Source organism: Chelonia mydas, chromosome 2, assembly GCF_015237465.2.
Source record: "Chelonia mydas isolate rCheMyd1 chromosome 2, rCheMyd1.pri.v2, whole genome shotgun sequence".
Classification (NCBI taxonomy): Eukaryota; Metazoa; Chordata; order Testudines; family Cheloniidae; genus Chelonia; species Chelonia mydas.
The window spans coordinates 51,244,790-51,264,711 of NC_057850.1; the positions used below are offsets into that span (position 1 = coordinate 51,244,790).

Sequence of the window (19,922 nt, forward strand, 5' to 3'; positions counted from 1 at the left end):
GATAAGCTGGATCAAGGTGGCCATCAGGGAGACACCCTGGTCAACTGCCCACCTAGAGAACCGGGATCACTTCACCAAATAAGCGCGGCGCGTGGAGGGCCATCTACTTTCAAGGAGGACATGCCGAACCTATTCTGAGCATGTCCTTTCCTCTCCACCTAACCACTGAGCAGCCACGCCATGAGATGAAGCACCGCTAGGTTGGGATGGAGGAGGTGGTCCTGGTCCTGAGAGAGAGCAGGTCCGGGAGGAGCGGCAACGGCCATGGTGAAGCTACCACCAGGCCCGTGAGGGTCCCGTATGAATGCTGCCTCGGCCACGCTGGGGCAATCAGGAGGACCCGGGCCTTGTCCATCTTTATCTTCTCCAGGACCCTGCTGATTAGAGGGAATGGGGGAAAGGCGCAGAGAAGCCAGTCTGACCAGGACAGGAGAAAGGCATTGAGGTAGCGCCCCTCCTTAGGCCCCCCCCGGAGCAGAACCGGGGGCATCGCTGGTTCTGCCGAGTCGTGAATAGGTCTATCTGGGGAGTTTCCCACCTTCAGAAGAGCCAATGGGCCACTTCCAGCAATCCGCCCTCTCGTTCCAGGCGCCCAGTAGGTGGAAGGCCTTCAGGTGGATGTCGTGGGCTATACAGAAGTCCCACAGCCTAAGGGCTTTGTGGCAGAGGATCGGGCCCCGCCTTGCCTGTTGATATAGAACATCGAGACCGTGTTGTCCATGAGGACCCTGACTACCTTGCCCTCCAGGTGCGAGCAAAGGCCATGCACGCCAGCTGCACCGCCCTGAGCTCCTTGATATTTATATGTAGGGTCAGGTCTTGAGCCTACCACAGGTCTTGGGTCTGAAAGTTTCCCACATGGGACCCCCAAGCCAGGTCCGACGCATCAGACACCAGTTCCAATGACGGGGCCCTGTCCCTGAACGGGACTCCTTGGAGCATGTTGTTGGAGCGGACCACCACCATAGGGAGGTGATCAGAGTCCAGCACGGTGAGGAACTTGTCCATCCTGTCCATGGCCAGGGAGAACTTCGAGGCCAACCAGAGCTGGAGGGGCCTCATCCTGAGTCTGGCATGACCCACCATGTACGTGCACGCCGACATGTGACCCAAGAGTTGCAGGCAAACGCTGGCTGTTGACATCGGGAACCTTGTGACCGAGTCGATGAGACATTTCAGGGTCTCAAATCTGTCTGGCGAGAGAGAGGCCCTGGCCGACACTGCGTCCAGGAGCGCCCCGATAAACTCTATGCGTTGGACCGGGACTAACGTGGACTTGGTGTTTACCAACAGGCCCAAGGCGGTGCACATGGACAGGAGGAGCATCACATGATCCCTCACCTGCAACCGGGAGGTGACCTTGACCAGCCAATCGTCCAGATAGGGAAATTTCTGGACCCCCCGCCATCTGAGGTAGGCCGCTACCACCGACATTTATAAACACCCTGGGGGCAGTGGAGAGACCAAACGGGAGGACTGAATTGGTAATGATTCTGTCCCACCACGAAACGGAGGAAGTGCTTGTGCCCCTCGAATATGTGGATGTGGAAGTACGCATCCTGTAGATTGAGGACAGCATACCAGTCCCTGGGATCCAGGGAGAGGATGATGGAGGCCAGGGAGACCATGTGGAACTTGAGCTTCACAATGTACTGGTTCAGACCTCAGAGGGCCAGGATGGGCCTGAGCCTCCCCTTGGCCTTCGGGATAAGGAAATAATGGGACTAATATCCCTTGCCCATGAACTCCTCGGGCACCGCCTCTACTGCTCCTAGGAGCTGCTCCACCTCCTGCTTGAGCAGAGCTTCGTGTGAGGGGTCCGCCAAGAGGGACATGGGCGGGAGGTGGTTGGGTGGGGAGGAAGTAAACTGGAAGATGTAACCACGGGAGATGGTGTTGAGGACCCATCGATCCAAGGTTAGCTGCGACCATTCTGGGAGGAAAGCACACAACCGGTTGGAGAAGGGAAGCTTTATTGGGGATGGATCCCTGATGAGGACCGGTGGGGTGCCCCCCAAGCATCCCGTCGAAAGCGCCTTTTCCCTGCCTGCTTGCCCTTGGAGGACCCAGGCTGGGGGGCAGACCGAGAGTACCTCTGAGGGCATCTCTTATAGCACCACTGCTTCCTATGGGCAGCTTTGTACTTCAGGAGAGTGGCCTGGGCGGGAGCCTGCTGTTGCTTGAACTTAAGTTTTGCCGGAGCCAGGACATAGAGGCCCAGAGTCTGGAGGGTCGTGCGGGAGTGTTTCATGCCATGCAGCCTTGAATCTCTTTCCTCCGCAAACAGAGCTTTCCCGTCAAATGGGAGATCCTGCATGGAAGACTGCGCCTCGCTGGACAGCCCAGAGAGCAGGAGCCGTGACGCCCATCTCATGGACACCGCGGAGGCCATTGAAAGTGTGGCCGTGCCTGCAGAATCCGAGGCTGCCTGCAGGGACACCCCAGCAGCTGCTGCCCCTTCCTCCACTAGTGCCTTGAACTGCTTCCTATCACGCTCCTGGATGAAATCCTCAAACTTGGGCAGGGAGCCCCACAGATTGAATTCGTACTGGCCCAGGAGAACCTGATGGTTTGCCTCTTGTAACTGGAAGCTCAAAGATGAATAAAACCTTCCTTCCGAAAGAGTCCAGTCTCCAAGAGTCTTTGTTTTGACCCTGCCGTTCCCTGTGGTTGACCAACTAGACCACCAGGGAGTTGGGCGCCGGATGGGTATACAAGTACTCATGCCCTTTAGTGGGTACAAAGTACTTGCGTTCCGCCTTTTCAGAGATGGGGGCCAACGAGGCCAGTGTCTGCCACAGGGCATTTGAAAACTTAGCCACCCCTTCATGGAGAGGCAAGGCCACCCTACCTGGTGCCGATGGGGACAACATGTTAAACAGAGAGTCTGAGGGCTCCTCCATCTCCTTTGCCTGGAGGTGGAGGCTTGCTGCCATCCTCTAAGAGTTCTTGGTGGCCCCTGAAGTCCTCCTGCAGGATGGAGGGGGGCAGGGCCGCAATCGCCTCCTCCAGGTGGGGCGAAGAGGCCAGCACCAGAGGGTCCACCACCTGGTTGAACTCCAGGCACGGTGCCAAGGACGTACGTCCCACCGACTCCTTTCTCTGGGGTCTGGAGAAGGAGGCCAACGGTGCTTCTGAAGCTCCGGTCACCCCTCTGGAGCACAGGGCCAACATCGGCGGTGCTCCGGGCACCGACATGGACTTAACGTCCCAGGCCACCTGGAGGGCTTCAGGCGTGGACGGCGTCCGGACATTCAGAGAGGCCTGTTCCGAAGGGGCTGGGCTACTCTGCTCAATGTGAGTCGGAGGCCTAGGGCTTGGTTGGGAAAGAGGACTGCCCAACATGGGCCTTGCCTCTGTCCCAGACTTCCCTCGGTGCCGCTGCAAAGAGCTGAGATGGGTGGGGAGTGGTGAGAGTCGCCGCATACCGACGCCGCGGTGCCAGGTACCGGTTCGGAGCGGGATGCCGGGGTCAGGGTCAGCACCGACTCCATCAGGATGGCCCGGAGCCTAATGTCCCTTTCTGTTTTGGTCCGAGGCTTAAACGACTTGCAAATCTTGCACCTTTAGCCAATATGGGTTTCTCCCAAGCAGTCTGCGTGCGGGTCACTTCTTGGCATAGAACGCCTACAAGAGCCACACGACTTAAACCCCGGGGCACGGGGCACGCCCCGGCTCAGGCTCACTGACTGACTAAACTAACTGAACAGCTAACTAACTACAGGTACTAACGCTGAACGAACGAACGAACAGTTCTGGGGATGAGCTACAGCAAAGCTGGAGCAGAGCAGTTCTGACACACCTTCACTGGCAGCAAGAAGGAACTGAGGGTGGGGGGAGCTTGCAGCTCCCCTTATACCGCACCAGGCAGGCGCCACTCTAGGGGTCGTGGGGGGAGCTCCCCCCCATGGGTACTTCTAGGGGAAAAACTTCCAGCACCGGTGCACATGGTGAGCACTCACACCTATTGTGGAATACACATGAGCAACCACTCGAAGAAGAATTAAAAGTTAGTGAGCTTTTGGCATTCAAGATCAACAGGAAAAATTCTTTGTTGAACTAATCTAGTATTATATCACCTATATCAACTCAAATTAAGGAAGAAATGTCAAGTTCATTCTCAGCTTTCTCAAAAAAAAAATTTTTAGCCCAAAGTAAATTGAATTATGTCTCAAAACAAAGGAGACCATTTTGGAAGTTTTGAACAAAATCCATTTAGCCCTTTTCAGATGAGTAGAAAAGTTTCCATAAGAAAAACAAAACATGTTTGCACTTTAATTTGAAAACCGCTTCAGTTTAAAGCATCAGACTCTCAGCTCTACACAGTTATAGATCTGTCCTTTTGAAAAGGCAGAGACATTCAAAAAAGTTTAAGGTTTCTACAGCAGTATTAGTTCAGCCAAACTGCAGTTAAGAATGTATATCTCTGGCCTCAACAGATACAACCTTGCTCTGTATTTATCCATTCAGAATGCTGCTGCAAATATTTTCTTAGCCCTTCCCTTGGACCCCCACCCATCACCTCTCTCTGCATTGCCTCTCTGCCCCCCTTCTCTAACACATCAAAGATAAGCTATTTGTCTTCACTTCCAAGGCCCTTCAGAACCTATCCCCACTCTACCCATCATCTCTCAATCACTATCAAGATGTCAGCTCCTGCTCCTGATGAGTCCATGCTACCAGCCTCCATTGCTCACTTGTTAAATTCTCAGACTCAAATTCAGTGTTTTCTCTCCCACACGTTTGGGAGGAGCTCCAAGTAAATATCAGCAAAACTCACTATCTTTCAAATCCCTCACTAAACAACTCCTTTTCCATACTTACAAAAAAACTTGACAGCAATTAGGTAACTGGTGTGCTGAGACCACTGTGCATCATGCCAACCTCTGTTGTCCCCATCTGCATCTATCTTTTATTTTCAGCCAATATTTGCTTGGCATTAGCTTGCAAGCTTAAGACTGTAAGTTCTTTGGGGCAGGATCAGTCTGTTCTGTGTTTATACAGCACCTAGCACAATGGGGTCCTCATCCATGACTGGTGCTAGAGTGATACAAATAATTAGCAGCGACAACATTTAACAGCATGAATACTATGTGGCACTTAACTCATGTTTAAAGCACAGCGCAAATCTTAAAAAAAAAAAAAAAAAAATCCACTGTTAGATGACCTGTGGATCTAAATTCCTAACTCAAGCTGCATTAACATAGAAGTCTGCATTTAGAATTTTTACTTTAAAAAAAGTATACTTCCAACTTCATTTATAACATAGTAAATTCCTATTAAGTAGCATCATAGAAAGCCAGATAATCAATTTTATTTTTAAAAAGTATTTGGGACTGAGGATTGTATAGTAGTTGGTGTATGTCCTAGCCGATCTTACACACATCAAGGAGGGGAGGGGGAGTCTGTCTTGCCTAACTTGAGAGCATCCACATTCTAATAGTGAAAAAGAAATGAAGGCATATACTAACGTTATGAACCTTGAAGTTTTATATTTTTATTCTACAAGTGTGCTAGTGATTGTTTGCTGCTTGAATTTTGACAAATACAAATCCAATTCATAACAGGAAAAATGTTTCACATAGCTGAAAATCTTAATGAAAGCAAATGCCAAGCAAATACTGGGTTCAAATTGTTATAAATTAAAAATACAATGTACCTAAAATGAAGTAAATTTGGTTACTCACTACTGTACATTTTATTCTCCAACCTGCATGAAACTCCTTGCTTGATGTCAGTAAAAAGTATATTAGAAGGGTTTGTTTTGCTACTACTTTCCCACATATAAAACTAAGTTTTTAATATTCTCTGCTTGGCCCTATCTAAGAGTGCTACTGAGGTCTTTAGAAGTACTCCTCTCTTCACGTGGGTGCCAAGTTTTTTTTTCTACCTTGGAGTTATCAGGACCCCAGTCTTCTGTCGAACTCCTATTGCCTTTATTACAAAGACACAGGTTTGTAAATAAAATTCTGTATACTACAGCCAAACTCAACTATTTTTATTCAGTACATTGATATCTAATCTTGATCAAGTTTTCTGTAGCACCAAATGTACAGAAGATTGTCTCAGTCCCAAATAGCATATAATCTTGTTAAAAAAGGAGGCAATAAAAATAAATTAGCATGTAGTAAAGGAGAAAAAAAAAGTGTTGGATTTTTTAAACTAGCTAATAGAATGCCATGAGAGACTAAGATACATAGTAACTGACAACATAATTGGCACTGCACTTCAACAAAATTTGAGCCCACCTCCCAGGGATTCAATAAATGTAGTAGACTTCTTGGGTTTTCCACCAGAGTGGTAGCACCAAGTTGTTAGTCTTAAACCCAGTAAACTGGCCAATATATTCAAGAGGAGAGCATCTAACACAAAAAAGACGTCTTCATCACAAGAGGTATTCAAATATTCCAGGTTTCAGAGTAGCAGCCGTGTTAGTCTGTATTCGCAAAAAGAAAAGGAGTACTTGTGGCACCTTAGAGACTAACCAATTTACTTGAGCATAAGCTTTTGTGAGCTACAGCTCACTTCATCGGATGCATTCAAATATTCCACAAATCCAACTGCTTTTTCACCATACCATTACTGCCTCCAATGGTTGATCTATATCAGGTTCTCTTTTCTTCATTTCCTCTTGGCACCAGAAAGTTCTCAGAGAAGATAACCAGTTTATCCCATATTTATTTCTTGTCAGATTTCCAAAGTCAAACTTCCCAAACCTTTTAAAAATAAAGTAAAATGATTTAACCAAAAACTGACTATTCTTGCAAAATGAGACATGCAATTTGTTTGCACAGTGTTCAATACCATGAGGCCTTAACTCCCTGTTTGGAGGTCCCTAGGCACTACACTAGAAAATTTTTAGGTAAGATGGGAAACCTATTTTGCTGACCAACATGGAAGAATAGTTGCCCCTTACCCTAACAAGGTAGGACAGACCCATAAGCTTAACTACTTTAGCAGTTTTAAGATTTTGGTTAAAAGATTTCTTAAAACCTCAACTGTAGGACATCTTTACTACTAAGCCACTGTTGGGGTAATAGAAGCCATATCTACTCTACAAACCATGGTCAATGCAAACAATATTAGCATACAGCGGTCAAAGTTTGTAGCTCACTTGGGCACATACAGACCTGGCTGCTTGCACTGGTGCTGGGCACACTCAACAGGAGTACTTGTGTCTATGCAGAAGAGCTGTGCACCAGGGGTAGATACCCAGTGTGCCAAATACATTATCTGGTGCAATTCTTTTTGGGAAGTTCTTGGAATGTGTTGGATAAAAATGAGTTGCCCAGAGATCTTTGGAACCTAGGCATCAAGTTCCCAGCATGCAACTTTCTCCATCCCATAAAGCCATCCATATCCCATAATTTTCATGCATCTTTGAAAAAAATTCCACAAACCCATGCAGCACTTTTCCATCTCCACTATCTCTGACAGAAGCATGGAGAGCTCTGCATTATTCTTATGAACGTTGCAAATACAGGACACATGATCATCCTGCATTTGCAGACCTGCAGGAAATACTGCAACCATGGGGGACATGACAATTTCTTCAAGGACAGTCTGCCAAGGAATATAGCAAAAAACCAATTTAAGGACTTTTGGGGGCATTCCCAGAGCAGCTGCAGATGGTGCACTGCTGCTTCTGGGCCCAAGAAAGTAGCACGGGTTAGTGGGCTTGCATTGTAATGCAGATTTAGAACGAGAAGCAGCTGCAGAACTTTTGGATGCAAGAAGCCACATTCCTCCATCTGTGTGCCCAGGTTGCCCTAGCCCTCCAGCACAAGGACAGGAGAACGAGAGCGGTGTTGACAGTGGAGAAGTGAGTGGGCAATTGCACTGTGGAAGCTTGCAACACCAAATTGCTATTGGCCAGCAGGAAATAATTTTGTAGCTGAAAAAACTGCAGTAGGGGCAGCTGTCATGTGAGCACATAGGGCTACGCAGGACTGACTCTCAGCAACATGCAAGAATAGCAGATGGATTTGCAATAATGGGGTTCCTGAACTGCAGTGGGGCAATAGATAAGCATGCACATCCCTCTTTTGGAACCAACTCATCTTGCCACAGAGTACATCAACAGAAAGGGATACTTTTCCATGTTCATGCAAAGCACTGGATCATGTGACCTTTTTCCTGTCCTCTTTCCTTATGCATGCATTCTGCAATATTTGTTCTGAACTAATAATAATTTGATTCTCCAAAAATAGAACTTTGACTGGCAAAAACAATGCAGAAAAACAATATGCAAAATAACCATAGGCAATATTATTCTAGTTTAATAAATTAACAGGGTGAAATTTTAAAACTGGAAGGGGAACAAACATTTATGTCGATTTGAGTGCACAAAAGTAGTCTGTTGTGGCTACACATGCACCAACTGTGGTACACACAGGTCAGTGTATGTGAAACTGGTTTTCCTTCCTGTCTCCCAGCATGGAGTGCTCAAGATAAGAATGCAGCCCATGATGCCACTAGGAATGTTACAGGGGGTGTAGTAAGCAGCAATTATGGAGTTCTCCAAGGACTGCAAAGGATCAAGAGTTTGGGGGTTTTGGACCCAACCAAGGTTTGCAGCATTTGGGTTTGCTGTCTGAGAAAGTGGTGCATTTCCCTCTCCTGGGACTCTTGGGCATTTTTCCTGTCCTCTTTCCTTATCCATGCTGTTGGTCATATTAGCCCTTCAAGCCTTTTGTTCATGGTCCAGTGCAACACTGGCATGCAGGATCTCACAGAACATGTCCTGCCTAGTCCTCTTTCTCATCCTCATCAGGGTTAGATGTTCTGTGGATGTCGAGGAGGCACAAGACAGGCATCCCAGGGGCTGCTGATAAAAACAGACAGACATGCCATTGGATTTACAGTCCCAATGGAAAAGGTAAGATACCTTTCAAGACACCCTTTCCTTACTCCCATAGGCATTTTTAATAAAAAAAACTTATTGACACTTCAGCTTTGGTGCGCCTTGGCTCAGCATTGCCCTCCATCTCCAACCATGGTGAGTGTGGCCCACCAGTGGCAAGGGCAGAAAGATTTTTGGTTGCACAAAGCTATACAATTTCACTTCCCGTTCCATGTGAAAGAATATAGGGCAATGGACCTGAATACTGGCATTATTTTCACAGGCAGTGGGGACTTTAGCTGATCTCTCTCTTCCCTAAGGATCAAAAAGGCACAGAGAATACAGCTGCTACCAGCAACCTAAAGCTGCCTGGGCCTGTATATCACTAATTTGTTTACAGGAATGGTGCCAGCCGAACTCACCATACAATGGCATGGGAAAGTGTCTTATTGTGGAGGAAGAAAGAATAAAGTCATCCCTAGAAACTCTTGAGAGAGGATTTATGCCTGGTGGAATTGTGTGCCACTGAGCACATGCTGAATTCATGTGTCCTGCAGATGTGGATGAGGGGTGGGTTGCAGCTGAGTGGGGGGTGTAGGGAGACATGGGGATGGGAGCAGATGTGCCTGAATAATTGGGAGAGTCTAGGAGTCAGCCAGGATCTGCATGGGGGAGGCTCCCTAACAATCCCTCCCCTCCACCTGTCCCGTCCCCCCCAAGCTCCTGTTCCATGCTATCCCCACCCACACCCAACCCTCCAGGTTCACTCCCAGGCTCCTTCCCAGCAATTACTTCACTCTCACTCAGCTCCTCTATTACCCCTGACTCCCGTAAGCCTTTGCACTGCTTCTGAGGGGTGCGGGAAATATGGTTCTGTACTGTAGTTTGAATGGATTACTCAAAGTTCTGTACTAATATGCTTAGCAAGAAATCTGTCAAAAACCATTTCTTGAATCTTTTTTGTTGTCTGTATTGTTACAGACATATCTGCAGGTATTTTGAAAAGTTACCAAAATAATTGAAACTGACATGATTATATTGTTATTTTGACAAATAAAATATGCAGAATTTTAAAATATTGTGCACAGAATTTTAAATTATTGGTGCAAAATTTCCTCCGGAGTAAGGATTGCAGAGTATCTTTCAGGAGGATAAGAGGGACGTCCCAATGTATGTTAAAGTGCTCCACATGCCTCCCTCCCCACAACCCAACAGGGGAATGAAAAGTAGATGCCAAATCTACCTCTTCTATACCTCTCTCTCTCTCTCCTCAAGTGTGTAAAATCATGAAAAGTTTACACTTGTTTCTTGTTAATTTGGGGACAGGATGGGCATCATCTTCTTAAATTTAAATATTGTAAGAAAAAACTGCATGCACATACTTACCCAAGTTCCCTTCCCCTTCATTAGGCTCATCTGTGCTTGTCTGGGGGGACTGGCTAGACTGTGGCAAAGTCTCAAATAGATCTTGACTGGCAGCATAGAATCCCCTGCTACATCCCCCTCCTGCCCCCATTCACAGCAGGGGTGTCTTGGGCTTTTCAGTTGTCAGTGGGGGCACTGATGGGGTCTCCATCACATATGACATGAAGTTAGTTGCAAAAGAGATCTGCAGGGCAGCACTAGATCTATTGGTTGTCTTCCTGACCTTGTGGTATCCCCGGTTAAGTTCCTTTGCTTTCAGGCAGCACTGCTGCTGATCCCACCATATCCCCTTTCCTTCTTCCCCTGTGCAATCTGCTTGTGGATGTCCACGTTTCTACAGCTAATCCATGTCTGTGCTTGCACAGCCTCTTTGCCCCACGACCCCAGGAGATGCAATACCTCCCATGTTCTCCAGGCAGGAGTACATGGAGCTGGCATAGTTGTTGAGCACTTGCCCACAACAAGGGTAAGCTGCTAGGTGTGATAGCCAAGGTGGACAATGAGGAAAAGGCATTTCAAAAACACAAAGGGGAGGTGGTTTCTGGTCTCTGTGACCTCTGCGCTGTGGACTTTACAATTGTGACCAAAGCAGTCACAATCACAGGGAATGGGACAGCTGCCGGAGGACTGTTTGGGCTGACACAGGTCATGCAATATCTACACTCTCACTTCATTGACTTCAGTAGGTCGACCATGGCTCTACGCTGTTCAGGGAGGTGTGTGTGTGTGTCTGGGGGGGGGGGGTGGGGTGGGGTGGGCCGGGCCTCGTAAGAGGGTACTTACATCAGTCCAAGACAAATCTAAGCGAAATCTGGAGGGCAGATCATGCACAAATAGGTTGACGTAAGGTGATTAATGTCAACCTAACTCTGTAGTGTAGACCAGGCCCTAGACTGGCCCAATTAGAGACTTGATGAAAAACTGGCAATTAGCAAGTATATTTTCCTCTTATCACTCCGAGTCAGTCTGAATTGAACTCCCAAAACACCTATGATAGATCTTATTACTATCAAATCACCGCACACAAATTCCACCTCCTAAAGATAAGCTAAATGTACAGACAAATGTTTTGTTGTAGCAGCAAGAATGTATGAAGGGATGTCTACATTGCAGATCTGCGAGCCCTGGTAGATGTATGGGCTCTTCCCAGGATGCAGTCAGGTCTCTAGTGGAATACACTTGTGTTGTGCGGAAGGGAGGGAAATTACCTAGCTGTCATATAGACAACGACCTTCATCCACCTGTAAATAGAAGACTTCTGATTACAGGTTAAGCAGGTTGGTCACACATTCGGTTATCTAGATTACTTATGCAGAGTCTAAGCACAGGTGCAGAAGCTTTTCTATATGTTTCCAAAGAATTTTAAGAACCTTAGATGACAGGCATTTTAGAAGTGCCAAGTATTCTGTTCTCTCATTCTTTTGGAGGCAGTTCTTCCATCAAAATGTTCCCCAAGCTGAGTTGTTGAGGAAGGAATCTTAGAGAAGCAAGAAGTGACTCAACACCAGTTCTTTGGATGCATATTAAGTAGTAAAGTGCCTTCCCCAACTCTGGCTGAACAGAATTAAGAATCTGAAAGACAAGCGAAAAAAAAAAAGCCGTCTCTACTTTATTAATGAGAGCTCTACTAAAATCTTACCAATTTAAAGCTAATGTCAAATAATAAACAAAGCTTTTCTCAGATGGTCAGAGCTACGTCAGCTGTTGGGAGACAAGAAGTTTATTGGAGGCTGGCGTCCAGGACTTAAAGAAAAAGTTATCGGCTGGTACCCATTCCCCTCAAAATGGAAATAAAAGGTTCTGGTAATATCAAGCTGTAAAAACAGAGCTGCGATGTATGGTATCCATTTATAGATGCAAAAAAGTTTTTTACTATTGTGACTGATACAGTACAGGCAGCGGGAATTGAAGGTATCTATTAAGGATCATGTGCATCAGTCTCAGAACTCAGACACAAACTAATTTCACTTCGGAAAAAAATGATAGATTAACTCTTACAACAGATTCTTAACTGTGAATTTCTTGTGTGATGGAAAAAAGTCCATCTTTGTGTTTCATACCTTTAACATTACAATGGGAAGATGCTCCTTGGGTACTGTATGCTATTAATGTGTGTGTGCAATTTATGACAAGTTTTAATCTATTTTAGCTGTAGCTAAAAGTTTGATAAGGAGAATGAAATTATTAATCAAAATCATGTGTCTGCATCCTATGAATGTTATCACCCTGTCTCATGAACAAGTGGCTAAAAAGAAATGCCCTACATGAGTTTCTAAAGAGCAGGCATCACAGCTTTGCAAAATAAAAAACCCATTCTGTACTACAGACAGCCTGCAAAAGGAAGGGTTTGTGTCTTTTTTTGCTTCTTTAGGATATATAAAAAGGTAGCTAAACAAATCCACTGTGTCACTTTTCTATTCACTGTTCTACTAAATCACAGCCCCCAATTACTTTATCATTTATTTAAAATGAAAAATATTGAGCGACAACCAACTCAGAGTACTCAGGTTATAAACCATGTTCTGAACAAGCGCATCTCCTGTACTTACCTATTTCACACCAGATGACTAAGAGCGTCTCGTGTTACAGTAAGAAGACAATTTCTGACACCAAACAGTAAATGTTACTAACCACATAGAGATTGTCACAATACAACAGAAGAGTCTAAGGCCAGTCAATTATAAGAATGTTTGAATATTTATAAGTTACACTCAATCTATATTAAACCCTGTTTTTCAAAATATAACCAGAACAAAAGCACAACAATTCTGTAGTGTACCAAGTGTATATTTCAATTTACTGTATGCAATCTAACAACAAATTTGGTCATAATTTACCAGATATACATAAATGATTTAAGTAGTAAAAGAAGATTCAGTTTCAAGAGAATAAGTTCATACCTTGAGAAAAAAGTAAAATACATTAAGAATGTAAAGCCAGGTCCAGTTTCTAAGCATTAAGTGAGCTGTATTCTAATAAAGCAGATTTAGGTGAATTTCATATATGTGTGTGTATATATTATATATACACACACACAGACAGATCTACCAATTGTAAACTATGGTTTTAAAGGGGATAAATGGGATGGAAAAAATCTTTATGCTATACTTACATATTCACAAAGCAGAACATTACTTTTAACGTTTAAAATACTTTTTCATAGGATCTTTGCCCAACTAATTTCTACTTTGGACCCCACCAGAATTACACATTTCAGTCTAGAACAATGAGAATAAGATGTATTCTTCAGTTTAAAAAAAAGCAAAAAACAAAAACTAGTCATCTGTCAGGTTTATAGTGCTGTGGAAACTACCCATGAAACAACTGGATGATTAAAAAAGATGCATTTTAATACGCATATAACTGTAGTTCAACTTATCTCAGTTTCCTCCAGCAGAAACAATGTCTAACATTAAATCACTGTTCTACTGAAATAAACGGACAACAGTAAAGCTTGTCTCTTTAAATACATACCAACTTTGATCAGATGGAGCACCATTAAGATTCTGTCCATCAAAGCATAGTTCAAAGTTTTCCACACAACTAGCATAATTTAGTTACCTGATATAAAATAGGAAAATATACTTATTTTAAAATTAAAACAAAAGCTGAAAATATGGGGACCCTCAATTTTTTAATACAGTACAGTCACACTGGCCTAGCTATGTGTTATGATAAATGCTGTGCATATTTATTCATTGTGACACAGTATTACATCAAATGCAGTGTCCAATGATCAGCTAATTCATTAGGCTAGATGAAGCGAAGGAGTTTAACCTAAAGGTGCAATACCCTCCCCTCCCTCAGAAAGAGGCCTGAAATCATTGGTACAGTATCACAAGTTTAGAAAAAAAGTCCATGGCTACAAAAATTCAAGTTTCAATGCCTCCTCAAAAACTGAAGTAAAGAGTGTGGGGAGTGGAGCATTCTAAATGGTGAACTCAAATGAATATCACTTTGCTTTTGGTTTTGTTTTGTTTTTTAAAAACGTTCGATCAAATTAAGCCGCCAAGTTAAACATAATTTAACATTAAACACTAGAAACACCCCAGAAAAATACAAAAGAATTAAAAAAATTAGATCATTTGTGTTCATTTTAATGAATAACAATGGGCACAACAGCCTAGTGTCTAAATTCATACTGCATAACAAAACTAGCCAAAAGCAGACATTAATCGTAAATTAACAAAGTCAGATGTCATAATATTTCTATGACACACTTTCTCCATTTTGGGGATTCTTTAAGCTTTGTGTTGGACTGAGGTATACACTGGAGGAAAAAAGATGGTCAACAGGGAATGCTGCCAACAAAAAGATACCTAAAACAGGCAGCAAGTATTTAATATAGTAAAATTTTTTAAGTGACAAGGAAAAAGTTACTCATACTTGAATCACAATCTTCCCAGTATTATTAATCATTTTTTCCTCGTGTGATTATTCTGCATTTGTTGAAAGAGAAATAGCTTTCTTGCAAATTCAAAATTGTCAAGAAATCAAGTCAGTAAATTAATGCCAATATTATCTTCTCCAGTGCTTGTCACCTACACCACAGGCTGGCTTAAAGCCAACCAATATAAGTCAATTTCATTAGCATGTTGATATTACCTATACTGCATATTTAAGTTACTGAGGAGTTTAGACCATTAAGGGTAAGGGGGAGGCAAGAGTGGTGTGACAAAGCCCTATTCTTGGAAATAAGAGCCACTAGCCCAAATTAGCCTCACTGGTTCACTGAAACTATGATTGGATTTGGGGAAGCTGTCATGTATTTCCATAACAAGATTGTAATTTTCTTCATTCATGTTGAAGGATACATGAATGCGTAACATAATAAGTACAGTTACCATGTTTGAATAGGACCCAAGTAGCTATATCCTATAAATAATAAAAAATACATTTTCTTTTGATAACTGACTAGATGTGAGGACTCTGTATAATTCAACCAAATGGTTGTATGCTGTACAGTCCTGTGCAAATATCATAAAAAATTTAATAATCCTTTTTTGCTATAAGGCTTTGACCCTACAGTTTTCACAGCAACATAACTACCATCCAGCCTGTACCATATTTTGCAAGCCTTCAGTCCAAGAACTCAAATTGTCAATCCACAGTGTCCAACTGCAGCATCCTTAAGCAGTACACCCTCAGTCATCTAAAGGCATACAGACTTCCCCAGATTCATCCCATCGAGACTGGTCATTCTGTTCTTCTACATCATCAACTAACTCTTCATCGGCTTCTCCGACTTCATTTTCCTCATACTCTTCATCCCTAGGGAAGTCTGTGTCCTGCACCTGGTCTACTCCCTCTTGCCCTCCTGGTTGAGATTTATCTGCACAGTCTACACACACTCCGTAGCGTCGAGATCCATGTCTTATTCCAACACTGGCTGCTAGCATGAAGATCTTCTTACACACCATACACTTGTACTTTTTATCCTTTTTATGCACCTGAACAGGAAGAGAAATGTTATTTAGAAGAAAATCACATTTGCAATATTTCGAAAAACCTGCTGAATTTGCATGAATTGTTTGAGGTCAGTTCATGTTTTGAGGTCATCAAAAGAGTTTTTGATACAAACTTTGCTAGCCAAAGGCTGAGAGGGGAGACAAAAGGGCCTCTGAAGGCTGAAAGGCAATATTTTCACTGCCTTAACTGTTGCCTGCCTACAGATTAAGCAGCTGGCTGGGATCAGACTGGCATGATTCTTGTCAGTTTCACTGCTGTACAGAGTTTTATATAGACACTTGAAAAAAAAGACACTATAAAGTTCCACGGGGTCATCTTTTAGAAGACTGTCTTTGCTATTCTAAGGGCTAGAAACTAAAAATAAATTAGCTTAAATCCTGCATAAATTAATGGCTTAGGCCCCTTCGTTCCCTAGGAAAAGCTTCCCACTTCTCTATGAAGAGATTATTTTCAAGACCTTTATATGGGACTGAGCTCCTTATGCATACAATTGAATTAATATGATTTGTAACCATTCCATTATTGTTTAAGGATACGATATGAAAATAGTTTTCAACAAATCACTGAAACGCACAATTTAAAAACCAGATGGAAATTAGTCGGATGGGAGGTATTTCACCATATAACATTTAGGCCTTGATTATAGGGGAATATGTTAAGTTACAGTGCTATAACTATACCAGCATAACCACTCTACGATATTTATAAGAAGAATGTTTTTTGTTTAGCTGAAATGCCTTCCTATGCAACACAATGTAAACAGTAAAAAGTCAGTCTTATATTGGAATACAAGTGTGCTCACAGGAGGTTATACTGGTATAACTGTTTAAATTCTCAGATTATACTGAAAAGTTTCCTCTGTAGACAAGAATGAAATTGGTACTCAGTTTAAGGCAATGAAGGATGATGAAAAAATAAAAATCCATGCAGATCATTACTGTTCTCAGAAGCAATAGATTTTCATAGTTCAGACTAACTCGGATATTGTCCTATACCTAGTGCAACAAAACCCATTCCTCAAATGAAATTTACTTACTAATAGAAACACCTGCTCACTGCAGTTAAAGTCTCGAGTGGTACTGAAACTACACCACCACGGAACAGTTATAACTTGGTATATATTACTAATACAATGTGTTCTCTTTTACTCTGAGCTCAGACTGACGCAGTAGGCAGCAGTACTGTGTACCAGCACCTCTTTCCTGTTGCTTTCTTGTTCCCCAGAATTTTTGCTTTGCTTTAATTTTTAAAAAAAGTTAAGGCTCTACGTGCAATGGTTGTTGAAATAAACTTAGTTGGCTTTTAACATGTTAACAGATGCAGTGATGCTGGCAAAACCTGGAATTCCTCCTCAGAGATACTAGCACCCACTGAAATGAATGGAGCAGCTAACTCAGATGCTCAATGACAATACTTTAAATAATTGATATTGCTAACAGCTTCATTGCTCACAGAAGCATACATGAGAAAGGAGAGGGAGGACAATATCAGGAAGGTTTACACAGGGCACTGAGTGTGACATCTCATTTAGAAACCTTGAATGAACAGACTCTATAGTGTACTGCCATTTTCCCTTCCCTGACTCAAGAAGCAGCCAAGTCCAACGAGCCTAGCAGAATGTGTCTTTCCTGCCCTTCCAAAGGGGAGCCAAATTCAAGAACCCCAATAGGGCTTATGGGCTTGAGCTTCCCCTCAATGAGGCCCAAACAACCCAGTGGAGCTTGTGGATGTATTCGGATAACAGAGGGGGCCAAGCCCAAGTTACCCACAGAAGTTGCAGATGTTCAAAATGCAATCACACAGTCTTCCACAGTGGTGTCTCATGAGGGTACTACTTAAGAAAAATACCACCATCTTTTTTGCTACCAATTTGACAAGCCTTTATTGCTTCCCTAAAGCTGAAATGTTAGTGCACCTAGGATTTATACAACCCAAGAATTAAAATGAAACTTCATCTGTCTCATCACTTGTAAACTACATAGAAAATACCTGTCGAAATGCCTAGAATATAAACACATCTCTGGCTTCTCACATAATCATAGCACTTCAAGATGAGTTCTTTTGGCCATTTAGATACTCACTAACGTGCCATATGGGTGCATGTAACTGTTCAATGGCATTTTACATGGGATCAGTGTCAAAGGCAAGTTTTCATTTTCAGCATCAGGTTGGAAACACTGGTCGCCCCAACTTGGATTTTTAAAGTGCATAATACATCATCCAATCAGATGGCTTTGGAATGAACATACCTTCAACTTCACCAAGGCACTTGGGAGAAATTGATTAGTGAATTGTCAGTTTGGGCAGAAAATGGTGAAGTAGTAATACAGAATGAAAGGATGTTATATTCAACTGCTGCCCTAACAAGGGAAGGTTTCTTCTGGTCTACTAAGCCTATAAAATGATGCATTTCTGCTCTTATTTTTCTGTCACTTCCTCAATCCTCCTAAAACATCTGCCCCAAAATACTCGTGCCATCTCCACGGAATATCTTGGAACAAATTTCACTGACAACAGTGTGATTTCCAGATGGGAATTTAAAGAGAGATATAGTTGTCCTGGCACCAAGTAGACTCAAACTTGGTTACTTCACAGTAAAACAGACTATTCACATGTCAAATCTCTTATGAAACTGTTTCTATCAAAAGATTAAGAAACATTTGAGTGCTTTAAAGACAGAGAAAATGTTACTCACCAAGGAATGTCTTTTTACATGCTCTCTTCGAGTAAACAGCTTCCCACAGATGTCACAGCTAAAAGATCTCACCCCTGTATGAATGAGCAAGTGTCTCTTTAGTGTTCTTCTGTATTTGGCTACATAATTACAGTGTGGACACTTCAGTTTGTTCATGATTAGAGCAGATGAATCACCTAAAAAAAAAAATCCCAGTGTTTAGTAACGAAACAAAATAAAACAAGACTATCATCTGATATATTCTAGTTCAGCTGAAACAGCAAAAGGTTTTTGCACCATATAGATGTCAAAATTACCCAGGTCAGAACAGTGCTTCCCTGGGGTCCACTGATACAGTAGGCCCAGGAAGCAGAATTTGACTGAAGGTGCCTATCTAGTAAATATGGACACCTCAAAGTCTCATTCTCATACAAAAAGATTCCAGAAGCCAAGGACAGACCAATTCTTTGAAACTGAGGGGAAAAACCCTGTTTTTATTGGTTTATATAAAAATTTGTTAAAAATATGGAAGGTATTTTGGTTCATTATATTGATAGCAAGTTTTATTATAATTTTAGAATAATCAAAGTTACTTAACTTCATTAATTTACTTATGCATTGCCTCCATAGAACCTCATTTACCCTCCCTTCTTCCCCTTTAATTCAGAGCTCAGATACAGCTTCTAGAGGTAGTGAAGAACCGAGGTATCATCAGGAGGCAAGAGCTAGTTATTATACCCATGGGCTAGGGATGGTAGAGCTCAATGGCCATGCACAAACCCGAATTACAAGAAATGTTAAGATACTACACTACTATATGACAAAAGGAAAGGAATGGGTCCTATGACTATAGTGCAGTTGGACAGAGTAGAACTCAGGAACCATTATGGGGGATGGCTGTTCATATGTTCACCCAGGGAAGACAGGAACACAAGATACAGGCACATGGACCTAACTGCCACCAAAACTTTTAAAAGAGGTTTTCTAAGTGCACGTGGCTATGCATAGGATGGATTCTGGGGAGCTGATGTCAGGAAGGAGAAAGCAAAGACTTGTGTGTGTCTAAACAGAAGGTACTACTGCTCCCTCTGGCAAAGAATTAATTCATTTGTACCATGGATTTTAAGTATTTGTAGTCTTCAAAAATTTGGCTTGCAATAGCTGAGCACTCACATTTGCTGCATCTAACAGATCCGTAACGTTAACTAACTTATTTGAATTCTAGTCACCTTTAAGAAATCTTATCCCAGAACTGACTGAACCTGTACTCGTATGCTTCCAGGCAGAGACAGTCAATAGGTGGACTGCAGACCAAATTCGGACCGTCAGATGCTTTTAAATGGACTGCAAAATCTTTTTATTTACTTATTACCATTATTGTTATTGTAGTGTGAAAAATGTTTCTCTGGAATCAGGACCTTGACAAAAAATAAGTGACTATTCCTGCATCCAGGTATTGCATCTTTAAAAGGCAAAAAAGACAGCCACTCAGAGTGCCATAAAAATCCCCAA

At 43.0% G+C, this 19,922-nt stretch overlaps 1 protein-coding gene across 1 annotated transcript in view; it reads right to left on the reverse strand.

The window, feature by feature from the left end:
• Nucleotides 1-13,038: 13,038 nt before the first annotated feature.
• Nucleotides 13,039-19,922, reverse strand: part of ZBTB10 (zinc finger and BTB domain containing 10) — a 35,259-nt gene continuing 28,375 nt past the window's right edge. The window contains 2 exon segments of the mRNA XM_007052964.4: nt 13,039-15,717; nt 18,432-18,607. Coding sequence (XP_007053026.3) covers nt 15,412-15,717; nt 18,432-18,607 — 482 coding nt within the window. The 3' untranslated portion in view covers nt 13,039-15,411.